The sequence below is a fragment of the Baudoinia panamericana genome, assembly GCF_000338955.1.
Source record: "Baudoinia panamericana UAMH 10762 unplaced genomic scaffold BAUCOscaffold_1, whole genome shotgun sequence".
NCBI lineage: Eukaryota > Fungi > Ascomycota > Dothideomycetes > Mycosphaerellales > Teratosphaeriaceae > Baudoinia > Baudoinia panamericana.
In genome coordinates this window covers 829166-845805 of record NW_006911257.1, presented here as the reverse complement: position 1 = coordinate 845805, position 16640 = coordinate 829166, and the positions used below count along the sequence as shown (strand labels likewise).

Genomic DNA, 16640 nt, shown 5'->3' with positions numbered 1-16640 from the left:
AAGCACAACCCCACCCAATATCCGTTGCCTAGCAACCACGGAAGACCATCGCGCCCACACGTGACTGACTCATATCGAGAACACAACTATTAGCTTCCAAGACCATCCCAAAACACATGTCCCATGCGGGCATGAGACAGGTGATGTATTGATCAAAGAATGTATTCCATATATGTGCACGTTAGATGCATCGCGGCCAGGCGCAACTGAGTGGCCGTAAACAGTCCGTGTCAACAGAGCATCCAGCGATCCAAGATCACCGATGCAGCAGTTTGAGCAACCCAACAAGCGACGCAGGATGGCAGCATCATCAGAGTCAGTCTCTCCGGACCCCATTACGCTGCCATCATCGCCACTTGGTACGCGAATCGCTAGCTCGCCAACGAAACCACTTGCGCCGAGGTCCACCAACGTGCATTCTTCGGCAAGCAAGTCCGTTGTATTGGATGTGGATAAGGCCGGCCATGTCAGTCCGTGGCGCATCAAGGTGACCGTGGAAGCAGAGCCGCGATCCGGAAGTGGTAGCCCCAGCAAGCGTAGGATCGCAAGAAGGACAACGAAGGTGCCGCTTAAAGATGCGCCGTCGAGCAGTCCGATTAGGAATACACGCATAGCTGTGGCCGCTGCAGGCAGTGAAATAGGACATCCAGCACGGAGAAAGCGCAAGGTTACGCCAGTGCGCAGCACAACAAGGACACAACCACCGGGAGAGCCAGTAACGGACGAGGACGACGCTGCGCTCATGCCACCACCAAGTTTACCTTCAAGCTCAGCAGCAAAGGCTAGAAGACGACGAAGCCTGGTGGAAGACTCTGTAGAGTGTTCCCAGCGACTCAGTCTAGCTCGCGAGGAGCTTGATCGGGCGTTGCAGGATGCAGTGGGTCACGAAGGAGAGGATGCTGAGGATGGCGAGTATCATCCTGTACCCGGCGACATGACGGTAGCCGGTGACGAAGAATTCACCATGGTGTCCGTTGATACACTGCAAAGCATGAAAGCCGACACTTCAGTGATCAGTCAGCGGCACGAGGGTGAAAGGAGCACCCTGACTGCCAGCTATCTTCCGTCGTCACCGCCCAAGCTGGACCATGAGAAGATGCCTACGGCAACTGTCAATTACCCAAATTTGTCGATCGTGGTAGAAGAAGCACGTACGAAGGCGAGCATTCTCTATGATGTTATAGACAATGCAACCGGGGGCGCTGAAGAAGATCCAACATCGAAGATAATTCAACAGCCGAATGACGCTGACATTTGGCAAGAAGAAGCCTCTCGTTCGTTTGAGGACGAGAGCGAAACTCAAGTCCTACCACGGTCATTTCGTCGCAACCAGCAGGCGCAACCGAACAGAGTTGTATCGCAGAATCTCAACGCTCTTTTCGCAGGGACATCTAGGCCGCCTCGCTCGAAGATTCCACGGACGTGGCGTAGAACGTCGGGCAACGACTTCGCATATGGTGACTCGCCAGCCCATGCCGAAGGAGAAATCGCGCCCAGTAAGCGCGATGCATCAACAGACGGCGGCGGCAGTCGCGCAAGCAGTGGTGTGATGACTCCGCCAAGCTCTGAGGACGAAGCGAACAAGCAGCAGCAACCAGAGGCTGATGATCACAGCTTCTCACGACCTGATGCGGAAGCAACTCAGCTACAAGCAAAGGGTGTCATGGAGTGTGCGAAGAAAGTAGTCTCGCCAGGCGCACGAAGCGAGATCGCCAGTCCCTGCTCGGACAGCAGCTCAAGCGTCACGAGTCCGGATGGCGATGACACAGGTCTGTTCTGGCAAAGCAACATGCCGCAAGTGTACCGCACCGATCGGCCAAGACCACAGCGCCAGAAGGCGCTGGATCTGAGTGAGCTATTGAGTGCACACAAAGGTCGAGACAGATCGACATCTGAAGAAGCACGTCTGGCAAAAACAGCTCAGGCAGCCAGCACTTCTGCCAGAAGAGCCCAGGGTAGGGCAAGTGAAGGCAAAGCTCACAGTCCGCTCCACATGCGCCCGGTGGAGGGCAAGATCAAAAGCAGCCCGAGTGAAGCTGGGAAGGCGAGAATGGTTAGTAGCCCGCTGCGGAGAAGTCTGCTTAGGAGCAGCAAGCTGGGAGGTAGTCCGGTTGGCAAAGTTGGGAAGCCCGTCCAACCACAAGCTGCTGCGATTAGAAACGTGGGTTTGAGGAGCGCAAATGTACAAATTGCAGGTGACGAGGTGGATGGTGAGGATGAGATTGATGCCAGCTTAAACAGCAAAGCAAGTGAGCAGAGGCAGTTGCTGGCTGAGATAGCTGCGCAAGGTGTACAACCGCACGGCAGCGAAGATGCATACGTTGAAACAAGCCATTTGGCAGAGCTTTACCCGGTCGGCGGCGGTGGCGGTGAGGTCGAGGGAGCCAGCGGAGGAGGCTCTGACGGCGACGAGCCTTCGCGCAGCTACGAGGAGCACCTGAATCTCGACAGTCCACAGAAAATCAGAGTCAAGTTTAATGACTCTGCCGTCAACTCGTCGGTGCTCAGGCCGACTAAGCAGTATCAACCTTTGTTTACGCCAGTTAGTGCAGAGCAGGGGAAAGCTTCACCACCTACCATCACCCTCGTGGGCAAGAGGCCCGAGCCATCTACTCAAGGCTTCATCAGCCGCCTCAGCACCAACTTCTGGTCAGCGGTTATCCGCCCGAGCGGACCAACAGACGTCCTGCCCGCGAACGACCCGATCTACTCTCCCTCTCTCCGCGCACACATCCGTAGTCGCTACGGTGTGTTACCATCAACGCACCCATGGAAGATGGTACACATGCGCACCCTACACCGCATGCACAACTCATGCACCAGCAACAAGAGCGATAGCATTATTCCGAAGTCAGGTCCCTTGCCAGCACATCTTCTCCGCCTAGTGGGCTACAGAATTCACAGTGTAGGCGGCTCGCAGTACGACTTCACGACTCAGCACGCACACGTTGTGGAAGCGTTGATGCAAGTGCTCGTGCCACGCGAATTGGTGGAAGCGATGAAGAGAGGTGAAGTTGAGGTACTGGGTGATGCAATCGCAAGGGAGTACCGGGGGCTGATCATGGGACGGCACGGTGACGATCTGGTATGGAGTCCAGAAAGGGGCGTGCTCACGGGAGATATCACGGCGGAGTTTGTGGTGAAAGCGCTGGGTGATGTGGTCGCTTTTGAGGTGGGCAAAGCGATGGTCGAGCGACAGGAGACGCGAAAGTAGCTCAATCTAGAGCGGCGAGGACGGCTTACGGGATACGCGACGAAGATGACTGTCAGGAGAGCGACGACAGAAGACGTCTACTCACAATAATGATGCCGCAGTCACCGACACCACGTATCCCAAGATTCGTATGAACGGAACCGTGTCCGCCATCCTCTGTCAAAGCCTGCACAATTTGCACTCAAGGCTGCACATGATACTCCGACCCCATCTCTATCATGCCTTGGCCCTAGCACACGCTCGTACAAACACATCTGCAAACATAGGATCAACGCCGATTCCGTACACTAATGGAAGCCGTCCAGCCTGACCCAGTACAAAGCTCGTCTTCTGCGACATCATGCTGGTTTCCGTTTGAATGGTGTCGCTTTGCCACGGCTGTATGTCTGTCTCCGTGAGGTGGCTGTAATGGAGAGCCAAAAACGAGTACTGCTGCTGGTGCTCCTCATCGTCACGTGACAGTTCCGAAAAGGCACGGCTTAAACTCAATAGCGACACGTCTTTATGGGCGCAGTGCAGCATAACCCCCACTCGATCTGCTGCTGATCTTGCTGGTTCAAGTGTGCTCGATATACCGGACGTGGTACGGGAATAAGCATGCGCATTAACTTAAGCTCTACGCATTCCGCGCCCCCAAAATTCAAGCTGTCGTTTAGTTGCGAAGAGACAGCTTGCTACGCGTGCGTTTCGGTCGACTGAAGCTCGAGGTGCGAAAGCTCAATCTTGACGGAGGTGGTGCCGAAACGGGCAAGCAAAATTCGGGGGAGGCTCGTCAGCTGAGGACACCAGTAGAGCGATGCTGCAGCCTCTCGAGTCTTCCTCTAGGGACAGTAGACCAGCCGTAGGTAATTCTAAACCAGGCGGGACGACGGTGGACGGCGAAAGGGTGGAACCAACGCCGTGGTCATCTACATTATACACTCCGTCGAAGTTCCTGATGAACGACTCCTTCGGTACCTCGAGCTCGTGCCTTGTCCGAGTCTGATCCTACTGCTGTTCGAAGTGGCTACACGTGAGTCCGAGGTCGACTTTGGAGCCCTCAGTAGCGACTCGATGCTGGGACTTCAGAAGCTTGGTTGGTGATCTCTTGCGCTTACTCGTCAGAACATCCACGTTAAGCTTGAGCGGAGTAGAGCCAGTCGATGGCGGCTCAATGACAATCTCTGGTATCTCCAGCTTCGTGGTTGAAAAATCACATGAGGCAACCGCCGTCCGTTGTAGGCTGTTCTGGGAACCACGCGTATGCTGCAGAGCCAGCGAGTACGCGGCGCCATCCTCAGGAGGTTTAAAACCCAGGAGTACATCTTCCCATGTCCGGTTCTGAGTGCTGCTGTTGCTGGCTGGCCAAGCTGGTTCAGGCATCTTCCATAGGCGTACGCCTTCCTCACCGAGCAGGCTACTTCCTCGCCTCAAGCCCAGAACAGAGTGCAGCGTGTCAGAAGCCTCCAGCACTGTTTGCACCCGCTCGGCCAGTGTGCTCTCGAAGCAGTCGTCTTGAGAGCCAGGGGAGTCTAGCATCCTTCAATGTGCGTTACTGGCCGGCGGGTACATGTACTTCTTCCTCTGTTGGGGAAATCAGAAGTTTAAGTGATCTACCAACAGCGGTGAAAGATGCAGTTGTTGGAAGAGAAGCGGCGAAGCTGACATGTCTCGTTCAAGACGTACAATGTGCAGCAAGCGAACTCCGCCGATAACTGCAAAGGTCGAAAATGCTCGCACATGAGAAAGCTTGTTATACCAATGAGGAAGGAGTGGTCGGTGGATTTACGGAGACGCCGAAACGCCTTCTTCATCAAGAGCGTGAAGTGAGGATGGAGTCTGGTGGTTGGCGAGCGTAAAGCGAACCACTCTTCGCTGCCGTGCAGTACGCATGTATGCTGGTTGAGGCAGATACCTGCTCCTATGCTACATCTCATGGACGTCTGATTGAAGGTGACCACAAACGTATGGTTCAGCGAGAAGTTGTACGTCGCCTCCAGTACGTACGGATCGTGTCCTGGACTGAGACTTTGGCGGTTGCTGCATCCCCACTCCGGGTTATTGATGCCGTCTGGAAGGCGCAGTGACCGTTACTTGGATCACGACACCAGAAAGAGGACGCTAAGTGTACTTCCCGATCAAGTCTTTAACCTCCATCACAACGCAGCCGAGGTGCGCGCGGGTGCAGACTGCGAGTAACACGTCGCGTTGTCGAAGCTGCGCTTAACAAGCAATGAGATTTCGCTCCGCCAGCGTGATGCTCACCCAAGCACGGTATCGCGCTGACCTCAATTCACGTTGGTAATTAACAAACCCGATATGGTCGCACCATGCGGAACCAAGTATGCCGTAGTGCCTTCGCTTGAGATCATGTACTTGCCCTTCGGCCGGACTGACGAACCATTGCCACGATCGTGGCCAAGGCACCCATGCGCGAAAGAGCAGCATATTGTGGCAGCACAACAAGTGGTATCGCTGCGCTAGCTAGCAGGGTGCGTAAACGGGCCTGGTCGACATGTCGCAGGTAAGGTCGAAGCAATTCGGAATGCAGCTCACCTGGAGACGCAGCGTTACAGCTAGTGAGAGTAGGGACCTACAAGAGCATGTATCCACCTTGGTATTGCCTCGCACCAAACATTAGCGTTCGGCAGGTACGGCAGGATGCGCAGCAATGAGGTGACGCATCAGTCGCATACCGCTTGCTCCCGTCGGCGCCAGAACGTGCACTGTAGCCGTCGGATCCAGGTCTTGTGTGGCTCGCTTCATCTCAATCAGCAGAGGCAGCGAGCCACCAAGGCTAGCCAAGATCCTTCAGGACTCATAAAAACGCATCTGAATGGAGGTCCTTAATGATGTGTCTGTACCCTATGCACAATCCGATACAGGGGAGCATCGGGCTTGCCCGATGCTGAGATGGCGGCGTCAACGGTAAATGCCAACGGTGAGCATCAAGCATAGAGTGCGTCAAGAGCATGAAGTACGAGATGTCATCCATCAGTTGTTCGTAACGCACTGCAGCTTGAACGCCAGTAGGCAACACGCTGTTCGTGATGTAGCCTCCAACGCCACGCTTTTCCGCCTTCATATGCTGAGGGTTGCATCAAGTCAATTCAGCATGGATGCGGTGCGCTCGCAATCTTCGTGAATTACGTTACCGTTCTGGCAAGCTCACCCTTTCAGACCCTTTGCATTGTTGAACAGGAATCCTGTAGCGCCTTAAATTCCACCAATCGCACCTCCATACGCCATCTCTTTGAAGCCCGGCGGTACCGTCCAGCCGTGCGTGTTGCAAGCACGAACATACCCATCCGCCGCCTCCGCCATGCCATAGTCACCAGATCTACCCCCAACAAGCCTAGCGGGCGGATCAGATGCGATCGCGAGACGGATTTGCATCAGCACCGACTCCATCGAGGAGACTGATGACCATCCCGAGTTGGTGAGCAGCTGCATACACATCGCACCGCCCATGACGACGTGACCACCCCCGCCTTGCGCCAAGCTCCTGAACTGAGGACGGATGACACGGACATACGGCGGCGTGAACGGAAAGTCCTTGTTGAAGCGGACCTCCATCACGATACTCTTGACTGCGTTCTTTTTCATGTCAGCCACCAGCGGTAAGTTCGGATCAATGACGTGGAATGAGTGCAGCTCGACAATCCACTGGTACGGGTTCTCAACCTTGTCGACGTCGATATACCACCCAAGATCACCGAGCGGAGTGGCGTTTTGCACTTTCTGCAGGCTTTGCAGCTCCTTCATTAGACGCTTTGTAGCTGCGGAGTTTGCGTAGGACGGCTGCGGCATGAGCGGCAGCGAGCTGAAATCGAGCGCCGCGGGCTCGAAGTCAGTTGCTGTACCCTTCGCCTGCGAGGGCTTCTGGCTACCTTTCTGATTATCGCCACTGTAAGCGCCCTCGGGCGGATCGTCGAAGAGAATGTCAACATCCTCCGCGTCTGTCTCGTCGCTATCGCCATCGCCGTCGTCGAGAACAATAGGGTTGCCCCAGCCATCGCCTTTCAGCCTCTTCATTGGGCTTCCGAATCGCTCGCGGGCCTGCCGGCTGTCGTTGCTTGTGACTTGCTTTCGGGGCTTGATCGCAGAGGCGGGAATCGCTACGCTGTCGCTGATGCCACGGGGAGTGCGCTGCGGATCCTGAGGGTAGATATCCTTCAGTTTACCGTCATCGCGGATTGTGATTTGATCGGTCTCCGGCTTGCAGTTTACGAAAAGATAGCGCGTCTGAATCCAGTCAAGGTGCCTGGAATTCACAGAGTGAGTAATGCTCTAGTCAGTGACTGAACGAAGGAGTCTAACTTACTGAACGACGTAGTAGGGATTGTTGCTCTGAAACTCCGCCGGAGCGTTGACCAGCTCATTCAGTGCAAGAGCGCTTTCGATGCGAAGAACGCTATGCGGCCAATGACACAGATCTCTGTGCTGCCCTCCGTAGCCATATCTGCCAGAATAACCGGTCGAGGTTTGCGCGTCTTTGGCATGGTAGACTCCATCGCCATATGCTCGGCCGTGGTCTGCGTTGCGGTAGTGTAGGCCTTCACGAATGATCATGTGCCAGTTGTGAAGCGGGCTGCCGTGCCAGGCGAATATGGTCGGATACTGCAGGTTGAGGCGCTCCGTCGTGGTACGAACAGCCGACAAGAAGCGCTCTTCCTTGTCTGGGGCGCCCATGGCAAAGCGAAACTGCATGTAATCCTTCATACCGTGCACACGCTCTTGTGATGTCGTGCTGTCGCCGTCCACTTGCATGATGCAGGCACGGTTGCTTGCTATGATCCATCGCAATAGGCTCAGCGCAGCAGGCGAGATGCGCCCCACCCAGTACTTTAGATCTGCCGGTTTGTGCTTGGCGAGGTACTCCTGCATGGACTTCACGTTTGGCAAGGTATCAAGAAGTTTGATGATGGACATGCATTTTCCGACACGATCGAGCTCTTCGAAGTCTTGCTCATAGACCTGGAAGCTGGCAGGTGCCCACTTCGGCGTGGTCGCGGGTGTCAGCGCGGTACTCCTTGCTGTGAGCGGGGCAGATGGTGTCAGGGTGTCGGCGCTCGTTTTTGAAGGAGAAATCATCAGCGGCGCATTGATGGCAATAGTGGGATAAAAGGTCACATCGTCTACGCGACAATGCAGCTCAAGGTGGTCTGAGCCTTGCTCCTTGACGACGATCCAGGTTCCGCGTCTGACAGGGCACTCCTTGGGCACATTGAAGAAGATGACCTCCTGTCTGTCTCTGTCGAAGCCGACCTCGTATGCAGCAAATTGTTTTGGCTCCTTGTTCACTTCCGCTGGTTTTGCAGCTGGTACATGGCGGCCGTAATCGGGTTGGGTGGCATTAGCGCGATACAGGGTCAGGTCAAGAGGTGGCACCATCAGCGCCAGCCCATCAGGAAACTCTCGGAGCTTTCGCGCATTAGCGCTATTGTAGCAGAAGGATACAAGAAGATCGCAAACGTAGGGCTGCGTGATGATCTCGTGCTCGATGCTGGGTCCGAAGCCAAGTGTCATGTATTGGTACAGACACAGCGGCTCATCGCAAACGTACGGCTTGATTGCCTCGACCTCGGTATCCAGCTGACGATGACATACCAGGCAGAAGTCCGTACAGCGAACAAAATGACGTAGGGTAAACTGCATTGCAAGCAGCGGGAAAGAGTACTCTGTGTGATTCCCGCCATAGTGGTCGGCCTTGACGATGCCTGGTAGCGTAGCAGGTAGCTCTTCTGGAACGTAGTGTCGATCGGGAATGCCATCCAGCTTACTTTTCGAGCCTGACGTGCCGACCATCTCTGCGTACCAACTTTCAGCTCCACGCCAGTCCATTCCGGTGGCTCGCCAGCGAAGTATGGGCACGAGGCGCTCTTGTAGGAAGCCATTCAGTGGCCTCGATATGAATGTATCGCGTAGTGAGAACTCGACTGCTTCGTCGGCGGTCGGCGGGCCCGCTGGTGGCACACTGTCACGCTGACTTTGCTTCTTCGCAGCGGTGAACACTTTGATCGCTTCTTGCAGGGTCGGTTTGTACTTCTTGCCCGTGCATACGCGTATGCCGAGATTGGGCGCCAGTCGCAGGCTATCACAACTCTGCAGCTCTTCGTTGGTCTTGTAGCCGTTTGGGTACTGAATGATGAGGATGAGGTAGTCATTCGAAGCCATGTGCCATGCCTGTAGCGCCTCATCTGAGATGGCGAGCTTGGACATACGTATAGAAATAGTGACAAACGAGTTGTAGCCGTCTAGCAGCCCGCCCAGGTGGCCTACCTTGAAGCCGGCCTCCTTGGCCGTGCGCAGATCTTGGCGAAGACGAGCTCGAAAATGCCGGTTGATGCTGTTGGGTCGGGAAAGGTTGGTGTCAGAGACTGATGGAATTGAGTCTCGGGGTCCGTCAAACCCGAATGCTTCATGGTCGCTGTCGTACACATCGTCGCCGTCTTCGACGTCCAGGTCTTCATCGTTATGAGAATCCTGCTGTGAGTCTGGCATCTCGGTATCACCGTCGCTGTCATTCGCAGTCGAAGCTGAGGTAAGCGTAGCCGACACAATGTCGAGCAGCTCGAATACTGCCTTGCGGGCGGTGCCGCTGATCGTGGAGATCGCAGTGGCGAGCCGTGGCGGAGCGTCATCTCCGCAGAAGAGCATGTACTCGTGACTGCTCGGATAATCACTCAGGTCAGGTAATATCATAGCAGTGATCTTGATTGGGTTGCGTAGGCTACCATCGAAGAAGTCGAACTCGAACGCATTGTCATCGTCACCCGCTCTGACATCCAAGACGCCGAGCGGTAAAACATCTCCCTGGGCCTTCTTCAGGTCGGCGACCCACTGCTTCCGAGGCATCAGGTAAAATGATGGTTAGTACGTTCTCAAATGCAGCGCTGAGAGGTTGAGCTCTGCGAGTCGGCCAAGTCGAGGTGTGTGGTATTTGCCGCTGAATGTTGAATGTGCGTTTGCAGGTGGATGGTGCAAAACGGGTGGATCCCTCACTTAATAGGTGTAGATTCTGGCCGTAAAAACGGTGACTGCGATGCTTCACACCTTGCTACGTGGCGGTGCCCCATCTACGTGCTGCATACGGGCTGGCGGTGTTTGCTGGGTGCTGAAGCGCAGTATTACGAACCGAGAAGTGCTTTTGGTAAGGAATGAATGGTGGCGATCCGTGCCGACAGACTTACCGCTGTGTGAGTGAATGTAGAGAATGTGGGAGAGAACATTGAGTTAGGTGACCGTTGGCCGTCACGAGGCTGCACGTTGCGAGTGACTCTGGAAAGATTGCTGCCTTGCTGCTGCACCTCACGACCCACGAGCCGCCTGTTATGCAGGAACGTGAGGCTAGCTTCGAGCTCGGACCATTCGCCAGATGCAGCACGTTTACGTAATATCACATGATCGCAGCATGCCGATCAGGAAGTCACGTAAGGACATGTAGCATCTCTGGTCGAGGTGTTTCCGTAATGGCTGTGAAAACGGCGGGATTGGAGACGGCAGCAAGCAATCAACAGCCGGTCGACAGTTCACTTCAACCATTCCTCCAGCGCGACTTCGATCCCGCAGACTACTTGAATAGCTCTCTGTCTTCTCTCGCAACAGCACCTGCTTCAGCACAGATAGGTGCCAGCAATGGCCAGCCTGTTCCTTTGCAGGAGCTCAGCAGCCAACTACAGAATCTACTTACGCAGTTGAATGCGCAAGCTACGCGGCTATCCACTAACCTTACCCAACTTACCGATGAGATTATCCGCAGCGGTAGCCGGCTGGCTTATGAAGTCGAGGTGCTACGTGGCGATGCGAACAGCCTGACTCATTCGATTGACAGTGGCTTGAGGCAGGACATAGAGCTGTTCACACCCGCGCCGTCTTCGGCAGCAGCAACCGATGCTAGCAATGAAGGCGATGGTGTGCCTCCACCCGTCGGCCAGGTCGGCGGAGAACCAGAGTACCTTGACCGCTTGCGCACTCTCACCAATGTCCGTTCACGCTTGGACGCCGTCATCAAAGTATTCGGTGAGGCTATGGCATGGCCTTTGGCGCCCTCGGAGCTCGCGACAACCTCGCTTGTAGCTGTTTCTGCTCCAGCATCAGATGCTGACTTACAGGCTAGTGAGCGGAAGGGGAAAGGATACATGGAGCAGCTTCGGGATGAGCTTAACGATTTGATCGGCTCAGGCGACGACCCTGCAGGCCTCGATGCTGCAGCCGCGCGTGTAGCGAAGCTGAGATCGCTGGCAGAAGTCTGGAGAGGGACAGTGGAGGAGAAGGCACGTATGAGGCTTGTGGACAGCCTCCAGACGCCAATTGAGGAGAAGCAACGAGCGCTGGAGGAGGCAGGCCGGAGCACGAAGACAACTACAACCCCAGCACGAGGCGTCGATCATCGATACGGTGATCTTGCTGCAACGCGTACGGCAAGCGAAGGCGGCTACGGTTTCCTACAGAATTTGAGGAATCTGAAGAACGAGGTCTACCTTGAGTAGGGCGCTTCTGGCGTCTTCAATATACTGCAGCGCCGTCCTTAAGGCCATGCTTGAGGAAGTCTTCTCTCTCCACTTCGCGCACTCCCTTGATTCGCAAACTTGCTACCATACTGGCGCCGGCCCACGGGCCCAGCGTCTCGACCCCACGGACAACACCTTTGACGATAATATCTTGCGGTCTAGCGCCGTGATTACGTTCAGACTTCAGCGTGACGTGGTCCTTAATATCGTCGTGCTTCCTGTGTCTCGCCGGGACAAAGTCCGGCGCTGCCTGCTTCGTAGGGTTCGCCGACGATTCTCCGTCGGTGCCAGCTTGCCGAGCTGCTGCAATGTTGGCGCTTCTTTCCCTAAGTGTTCGCTCATGCCAAGCCGTGGCGCTGCCATACTTGGCGACGGGATCCCAGCCGCGCTTCCCAACCAGTTCGTTGAGCTCGCAGAGCAGACGGGACCGAAGGCCCGGAAAACTCCCTAAGCCGCCTGTGAGAACTATTCGTGAGATGCAGAGTGCACGAAGGTCGAGTGGTAGGGCGAGAAGAACGCGATAAGCGAGGACGTGGAGCGGGAGATCGTTGTCATCCAAGTCTTGCAGGTCTGAAGCCGTGAAGAACAGGTCCTCTGCGGGCTCCGAGAGACGGCTGAACGGCACCGCCATTGAAGTGGACTGTCCGTCAGGAAGTGGTATCTGCTTAATGGTCTCCTTCTCGTTTGCGCTGGACTGCTGAGGCTGCGGCTTACACCAGCCTAGTCTTTCGACAACATCCTCCGCATGAGCAAAGTCTACTTTGCCCTCCTCGCCTGGGTTGGCCTTCTTGACTTCGTCCTGCAGCATCAACGCCGTGATCTCGCTCAACCGCTTTCCTGCCCTTACGCTACGCCGTTGAAACACCTCCCGATATTCACCAACGGCAGTGATGACGATTTCCTCCCATCCTAGTTCGATTACTAGAGCATTGCGAAGTCCAGCTCCTACGCATGCCAGTATTGGCGTGCTCAAGATCTGCACAGAAGGTGGCTGTGCGTAGTGATTGAATAGTATTCGTAGCGCAACCTCAAGTAGTGGCGTCGGCAGCAAAGAAGGCACGGCAAGTACGGCTTTACGAGGCTTCTGATCAAGCTGTAAGAAGTCCGCATGCACAGTACGCACGGCTCGCTCGAGCTTGTCGTGCACCAAGCCAAGATCAAGACCCCTACAATCCGTACGATAGAGCTCATAGCCATCGCCCCACGCGTTCCGCTTAGTACTGCCGCGCCGTGAAGAGGTATACTGCGGATCGTACTGTCTGTACTCGCCCACTCTACGTCCCATGTCTGGGTGGAAGCGCAGAATGCATCTCGGCCTACTCTCTCCCGCAAAGCCGGCAGATATATGCCTTGCGCCAAGCTCGTAGACTACAGTGTCCTCCTGCTCTCCGCGGTAGCTACCCGGTGATGCAAACTGAGAGGAGATGCTTCGACCGAGTACTGGAGTGCGCGGCGATCCAGGTGTTCCCGGGCCTCCGCCAGTCCGCTGCCTCTCCGGAAGCACGGTCGGTGGAGGTCGCGTGCGCGCAGTTTGACGACCGGCAAAGTAGTCGGCAGAGGGTGACGGCGGTGCCGCCATGCCGGCTACTCTTGAAATCGTATATTGGCTCAATGGCCAATCCGGTTCTGTTGTATCACATGATGTTGGTGCTGTATTGACACTGTATCCGACACGCTCGCATTGCGGGTGGGATGCTACATGCGCCAAGGCTTCATCATGTGGCCCAAGCTCGACGTCCTTCAAGAAATTTGCTCGGCGACACTATTCACACTCCCTTTATACGGTGTAGGAATACATCTTCTCCTATCTCATCGCTAGTAGCCAAAGACTAGGAGCTTATACTATGACGCTCTTTATCCTGACCGAGACGCCGGCGGGCTACGCCATCCTTAAAGCCAAGGACAAGAAGCTGCTCAAGCGCGATGACTTGGCCAAGGAAGCAGAGACTGCGCAGGGCGTGTGCAGTCTGCTCAAGCTAAAAGAGTTCAAAAAGTTCGAGAGCGCAAGCAGTGCGCTGGAGGAGGCGGCGGCGTTGACGGAGGGGAAGGTCTGTACCATAGTCGCCCACGTACAAGGCAGTTAGAGCACGTGATGCTGACAGTCTTCTTAGGTCACACCTATGCTATCGAACATGCTCAACACGCTCAAAGATGAGAAGAAGGTTTCGCTCGCTGTCGCCGATCCTAAGCTGGGCAATGCTATCACCAAGATCCCAGGCCTGCAAATTAGTCCCGTCTCCGATTCAGCTACCGCCGATCTGTACCGTGCCATCCGCGAACACCTACCATCGCTTATACCCGGCCTCATGCCGGAAGAGATCAACTCGATGAGCCTAGGCCTGTCACATTCTCTATCTCGACACAAGCTCAAGTTCTCGCCGGATAAAGTCGACACCATGATCATCCAGGCTATCGCTCTACTGGACGACCTGGACAAGGAGCTCAACACATATGCCATGCGAGTCAAGGAATGGTATGGCTGGCACTTCCCGGAAATGGCTCGCCTCATCAATGACAACCTAGCCTACTCCCGTGTTATCCTAGCCATGGGTATGCGCTCAAATGGCGCCAATACCGATCTCAGTGATGTTCTACCGGAAGAGATTGAAGGCGCCGTCAAAGCTGCCGCGGAGATTTCTATGGGTACCGAAATCACCGACGAGGATCTGGAGAACATCCAAGCCCTGGCCGAGCAAGTCGTTGGATTCACCGAGTACAGACAACAACTCTCGTCTTATTTGTCTGCGCGTATGCAAGCCATCGCACCGAACCTTACCGCGCTGGTCGGTGAGCTGGTCGGCGCTCGGCTAATCGCCCACGCCGGCTCGCTCATGAACCTAGCCAAGTCCCCTGCTTCGACAATTCAAATCCTTGGCGCCGAAAAAGCGCTCTTCCGTGCGTTGAAGACCAAGCACGACACGCCTAAGTACGGCCTCATCTATCATGCCAGCCTCATCGGCCAAGCGAGTGGCAAGAACAAGGGCAAGATAGCGCGTATGCTGGCAACGAAGACGACACTCGGTCTTCGTGTTGATGCGCTCAGCGACTGGGGCACAGCCGGCGAAGGCGGCAAGGATGAGCCTACCGAGGAGGAGAAGATGGCTACTGGAATCCAAGCGCGCGCGATGCTGGAGCGGAGACTACGCGGTATGGAGGGCAAGCCGCTCAAGCCTTCAGGTGTGGCTATCGGTCCGCAAGGCCAGAGGCAGCAGGGCCAACCTGGCAAATGGGAAATCAAGGAAGCGAGGAAGTACAATCCGGATGCGGACGGTATTGCTCCGGACGCGAAGCCTGCTGTCAATGGCGTGAGCATGAATGTAGGCAAGAAGAGGAAGATGATCGAGGAAGTAGAGGATGCGCCGAGCAGTAAGACACTTAAGGCAGCGACTTCCTCGACACCAGCAAAGGCTGCAAAGCCGGTCCCCGAAGATGACGAGGATGACGACGAGGATGACGTGGATGATGAGAATGACGAGGGCGACGCTATCCTCATCACAAAGACCAACATGAATGGCACCGCCGAGCGAGCCGATCCATCCGTAGCGCCACCAAACGATGCTAAGGTCACCGCACCCGATGACAAAGCGGCGAAGAAGGCCAAGAAGGAAGAAAAGGCGCAACGTAAAGCGGAGAAGGCTGCGAGGAAAGCGGAGCGCGTAGAGAAGCGAGCGAAGAAGGAGGCGAAGGAGGCGAAGAAGTCTGCGAAAGGGCACGCAAATGGTGAGGTCAGCCGGGTGACGGACGCGGTGCCAGTTGCTGAGAAGAAGAAGCGGAAAGTAGATGATGCGGAAGGCGAGGAGCCGAAGAAGAAAAAGAAGAAAGCCAGCTCGTAGAAAGGGCAGCGGATTCTTGACGCTTCGGTGAGTCGTGGTGTACGTGGCGGTAGAGGAGGGCGAGAGGAGAGATGTGGGCGTTCGAGTCGTGGTGACCGCGCGAATGCTCACTCCCGAGCAAGAGGCTTGGGCCTCCCGCCCGGTAGCGGCCGCGGGCGCGCGAGGTAATACGGTGGTTTTCTGCACATACGGTCTGAAGGCGGCGTGAGCTCCTGATGGACGGCTCCGACAAGTTCTGTGGCGTTGGAAAGGCATGGTAGCCTACAATGTTGGAGCTAGGTTTGGAGGGATGTACACTTTGGTGGAGCAACGAAGACCTCAAGGCAGTTATGTAACCTACGCAATCGGTTGAATGCAGGCATCGTTTGCCGCTCGCTTTCGACTCTTCAATGGTCATGGTCGGTTTGCAGTTGGACAGTGCGACTGACGGGAGATCGAGGGGACGACTGTTTTCAAGCCAGGCCTGTATACTGGGCAACGCACTGAACTAGAGACGTGGTTCTGCGATACTCGGAAAGCTGGGTTTATGGTTTCCATTGTCGCGCTGATAGCGCCGGCGCACGTGATCACTCGTCGTCTGTGTATGCTGATACTTATCTGTACAGCGCAGCGAACGAGCAGAGACTCCCACTATGAACATTGTCGACTGCGGCCCAGCATCCGTAAAATTCTTGGTGGGAATCGTGCTGCTGCGCACAGCAAAACTTGTCGCTCAGTCCTCAGTCTGGCTATGGAAGCTCGGCGGAACTTTGTCAATGTCGCACAGATGGAGGACAGAAAACGTCAAACAAGATGAGCATCATAAAGCAAGTGGGCAGTAAAAGATCGTGTGACGACCGCGAACGTGTCTCGGTTAGGGATGTTGTGTCACATGTGACAGAGGCTATGACACGTCACATTTGTCACATGTCACGTTTTACTATGGGAAGACACGTGTCATGTGTCGCGCCACGTGCTAAGCCTAGTCGAGCATACATTAAGCCTAATGGGGATGCCGTTCCTTCCCAACTCATATCTGCATACTTTCCTCTTTTACTGCTCCTTCCAATACAGTGGCTCATAGTTATCCTCTTCAGGAAGGCGCCCCTCAAGTACTGCTGC

General features: G+C 55.4%; 7 protein-coding genes across 7 annotated transcripts; 3 read left to right on the top strand and 4 right to left on the bottom strand.

Annotated features, from left to right (window-relative positions):
• The first annotated feature begins 83 nt into the window (after positions 1-83).
• On the top strand, positions 84-3708 carry BAUCODRAFT_181418 (uncharacterized protein). The gene has a single exon (XM_007673737.1). The coding sequence runs from the start codon at positions 263-265 to the stop codon at positions 3212-3214; it is 2952 nt and encodes a 983-aa protein (XP_007671927.1). The 5' UTR covers positions 84-262; the 3' UTR covers positions 3215-3708.
• On the bottom strand, positions 3709-4910 carry BAUCODRAFT_181419 (uncharacterized protein). Its single transcript, XM_007673736.1, has one exon. It carries the CDS (start codon positions 4730-4732, stop codon positions 4202-4204), a length of 531 nt encoding a protein of 176 aa, XP_007671926.1. The 5' UTR covers positions 4733-4910; the 3' UTR covers positions 3709-4201.
• Positions 4911-6226: 1316 nt separating this feature from the next.
• BAUCODRAFT_181496 (uncharacterized protein) lies at positions 6227-10285 on the bottom strand. Its single transcript, XM_007673735.1, has 2 exons — positions 7518-10285; positions 6227-7457 (listed from the first exon to the last, which is right to left on the bottom strand). Exons 1-2 carry the CDS (start codon positions 10049-10051, stop codon positions 6410-6412), a joined length of 3582 nt encoding a protein of 1193 aa, XP_007671925.1. The 5' UTR covers positions 10052-10285; the 3' UTR covers positions 6227-6409.
• Positions 10286-10665: 380 nt separating this feature from the next.
• Positions 10666-11685, top strand: BAUCODRAFT_118479 (uncharacterized protein; the record flags this gene model as incomplete). Its single annotated transcript, XM_007673734.1, has 1 exon — positions 10666-11685. The coding sequence occupies one exon, from the start codon at positions 10666-10668 to the stop codon at positions 11683-11685; it is 1020 nt and encodes a 339-aa protein (XP_007671924.1).
• A 16-nt stretch (positions 11686-11701) lies between these two features.
• Positions 11702-13285, bottom strand: BAUCODRAFT_61872 (uncharacterized protein; the record flags this gene model as incomplete). Its single annotated transcript, XM_007673733.1, has 1 exon — positions 11702-13285. One exon carries the CDS (start codon positions 13283-13285, stop codon positions 11702-11704), a length of 1584 nt encoding a protein of 527 aa, XP_007671923.1.
• Positions 13286-13418: 133 nt separating this feature from the next.
• BAUCODRAFT_181487 (uncharacterized protein) lies at positions 13419-15205 on the top strand. Its single transcript, XM_007673732.1, has 3 exons — positions 13419-13754; positions 13818-15037; positions 15136-15205. The coding sequence occupies exons 1-3, from the start codon at positions 13551-13553 to the stop codon at positions 15137-15139; spliced, it is 1428 nt and encodes a 475-aa protein (XP_007671922.1). The 5' UTR covers positions 13419-13550; the 3' UTR covers positions 15140-15205.
• A 227-nt stretch (positions 15206-15432) lies between these two features.
• BAUCODRAFT_118476 (uncharacterized protein) lies at positions 15433-15936 on the bottom strand (the record flags this gene model as incomplete). The annotated part of the gene is made up of 1 exon (XM_007673731.1): positions 15433-15936. The coding sequence occupies one exon, from the start codon at positions 15934-15936 to the stop codon at positions 15433-15435; it is 504 nt and encodes a 167-aa protein (XP_007671921.1).
• Positions 15937-16640: the final 704 nt, after the last annotated feature.

What these genes read in the sequence shown, in the direction of transcription:
- BAUCODRAFT_181419 (XM_007673736.1), bottom strand. Translation starts at nt 4,732, where the DNA reads ATGCTAGACTCCCCTGGCTCTCAAGACGACTGCTTCGAGAGCACACTG.
- BAUCODRAFT_181487 (XM_007673732.1), top strand. Translation starts at nt 13,551, where the DNA reads ATGACGCTCTTTATCCTGACCGAGACGCCGGCGGGCTACGCCATCCTT. An exon ending in CGGCGTTGACGGAGGGGAAG is followed by an intron (nt 13,755 to 13,817) that starts GTCTGTACCATA and finishes CAGTCTTCTTAG; the next exon opens with GTCACACCTATGCTATCGAA.
- BAUCODRAFT_181496 (XM_007673735.1), bottom strand. Translation starts at nt 10,051, where the DNA reads ATGCCTCGGAAGCAGTGGGTCGCCGACCTGAAGAAGGCCCAGGGAGAT. An exon ending in AATCCCTACTACGTCGTTCA is followed by an intron (nt 7,458 to 7,517) that starts GTAAGTTAGACT and finishes TGTGAATTCCAG; the next exon opens with GCACCTTGACTGGATTCAGA.
- BAUCODRAFT_181418 (XM_007673737.1), top strand. Translation starts at nt 263, where the DNA reads ATGCAGCAGTTTGAGCAACCCAACAAGCGACGCAGGATGGCAGCATCA.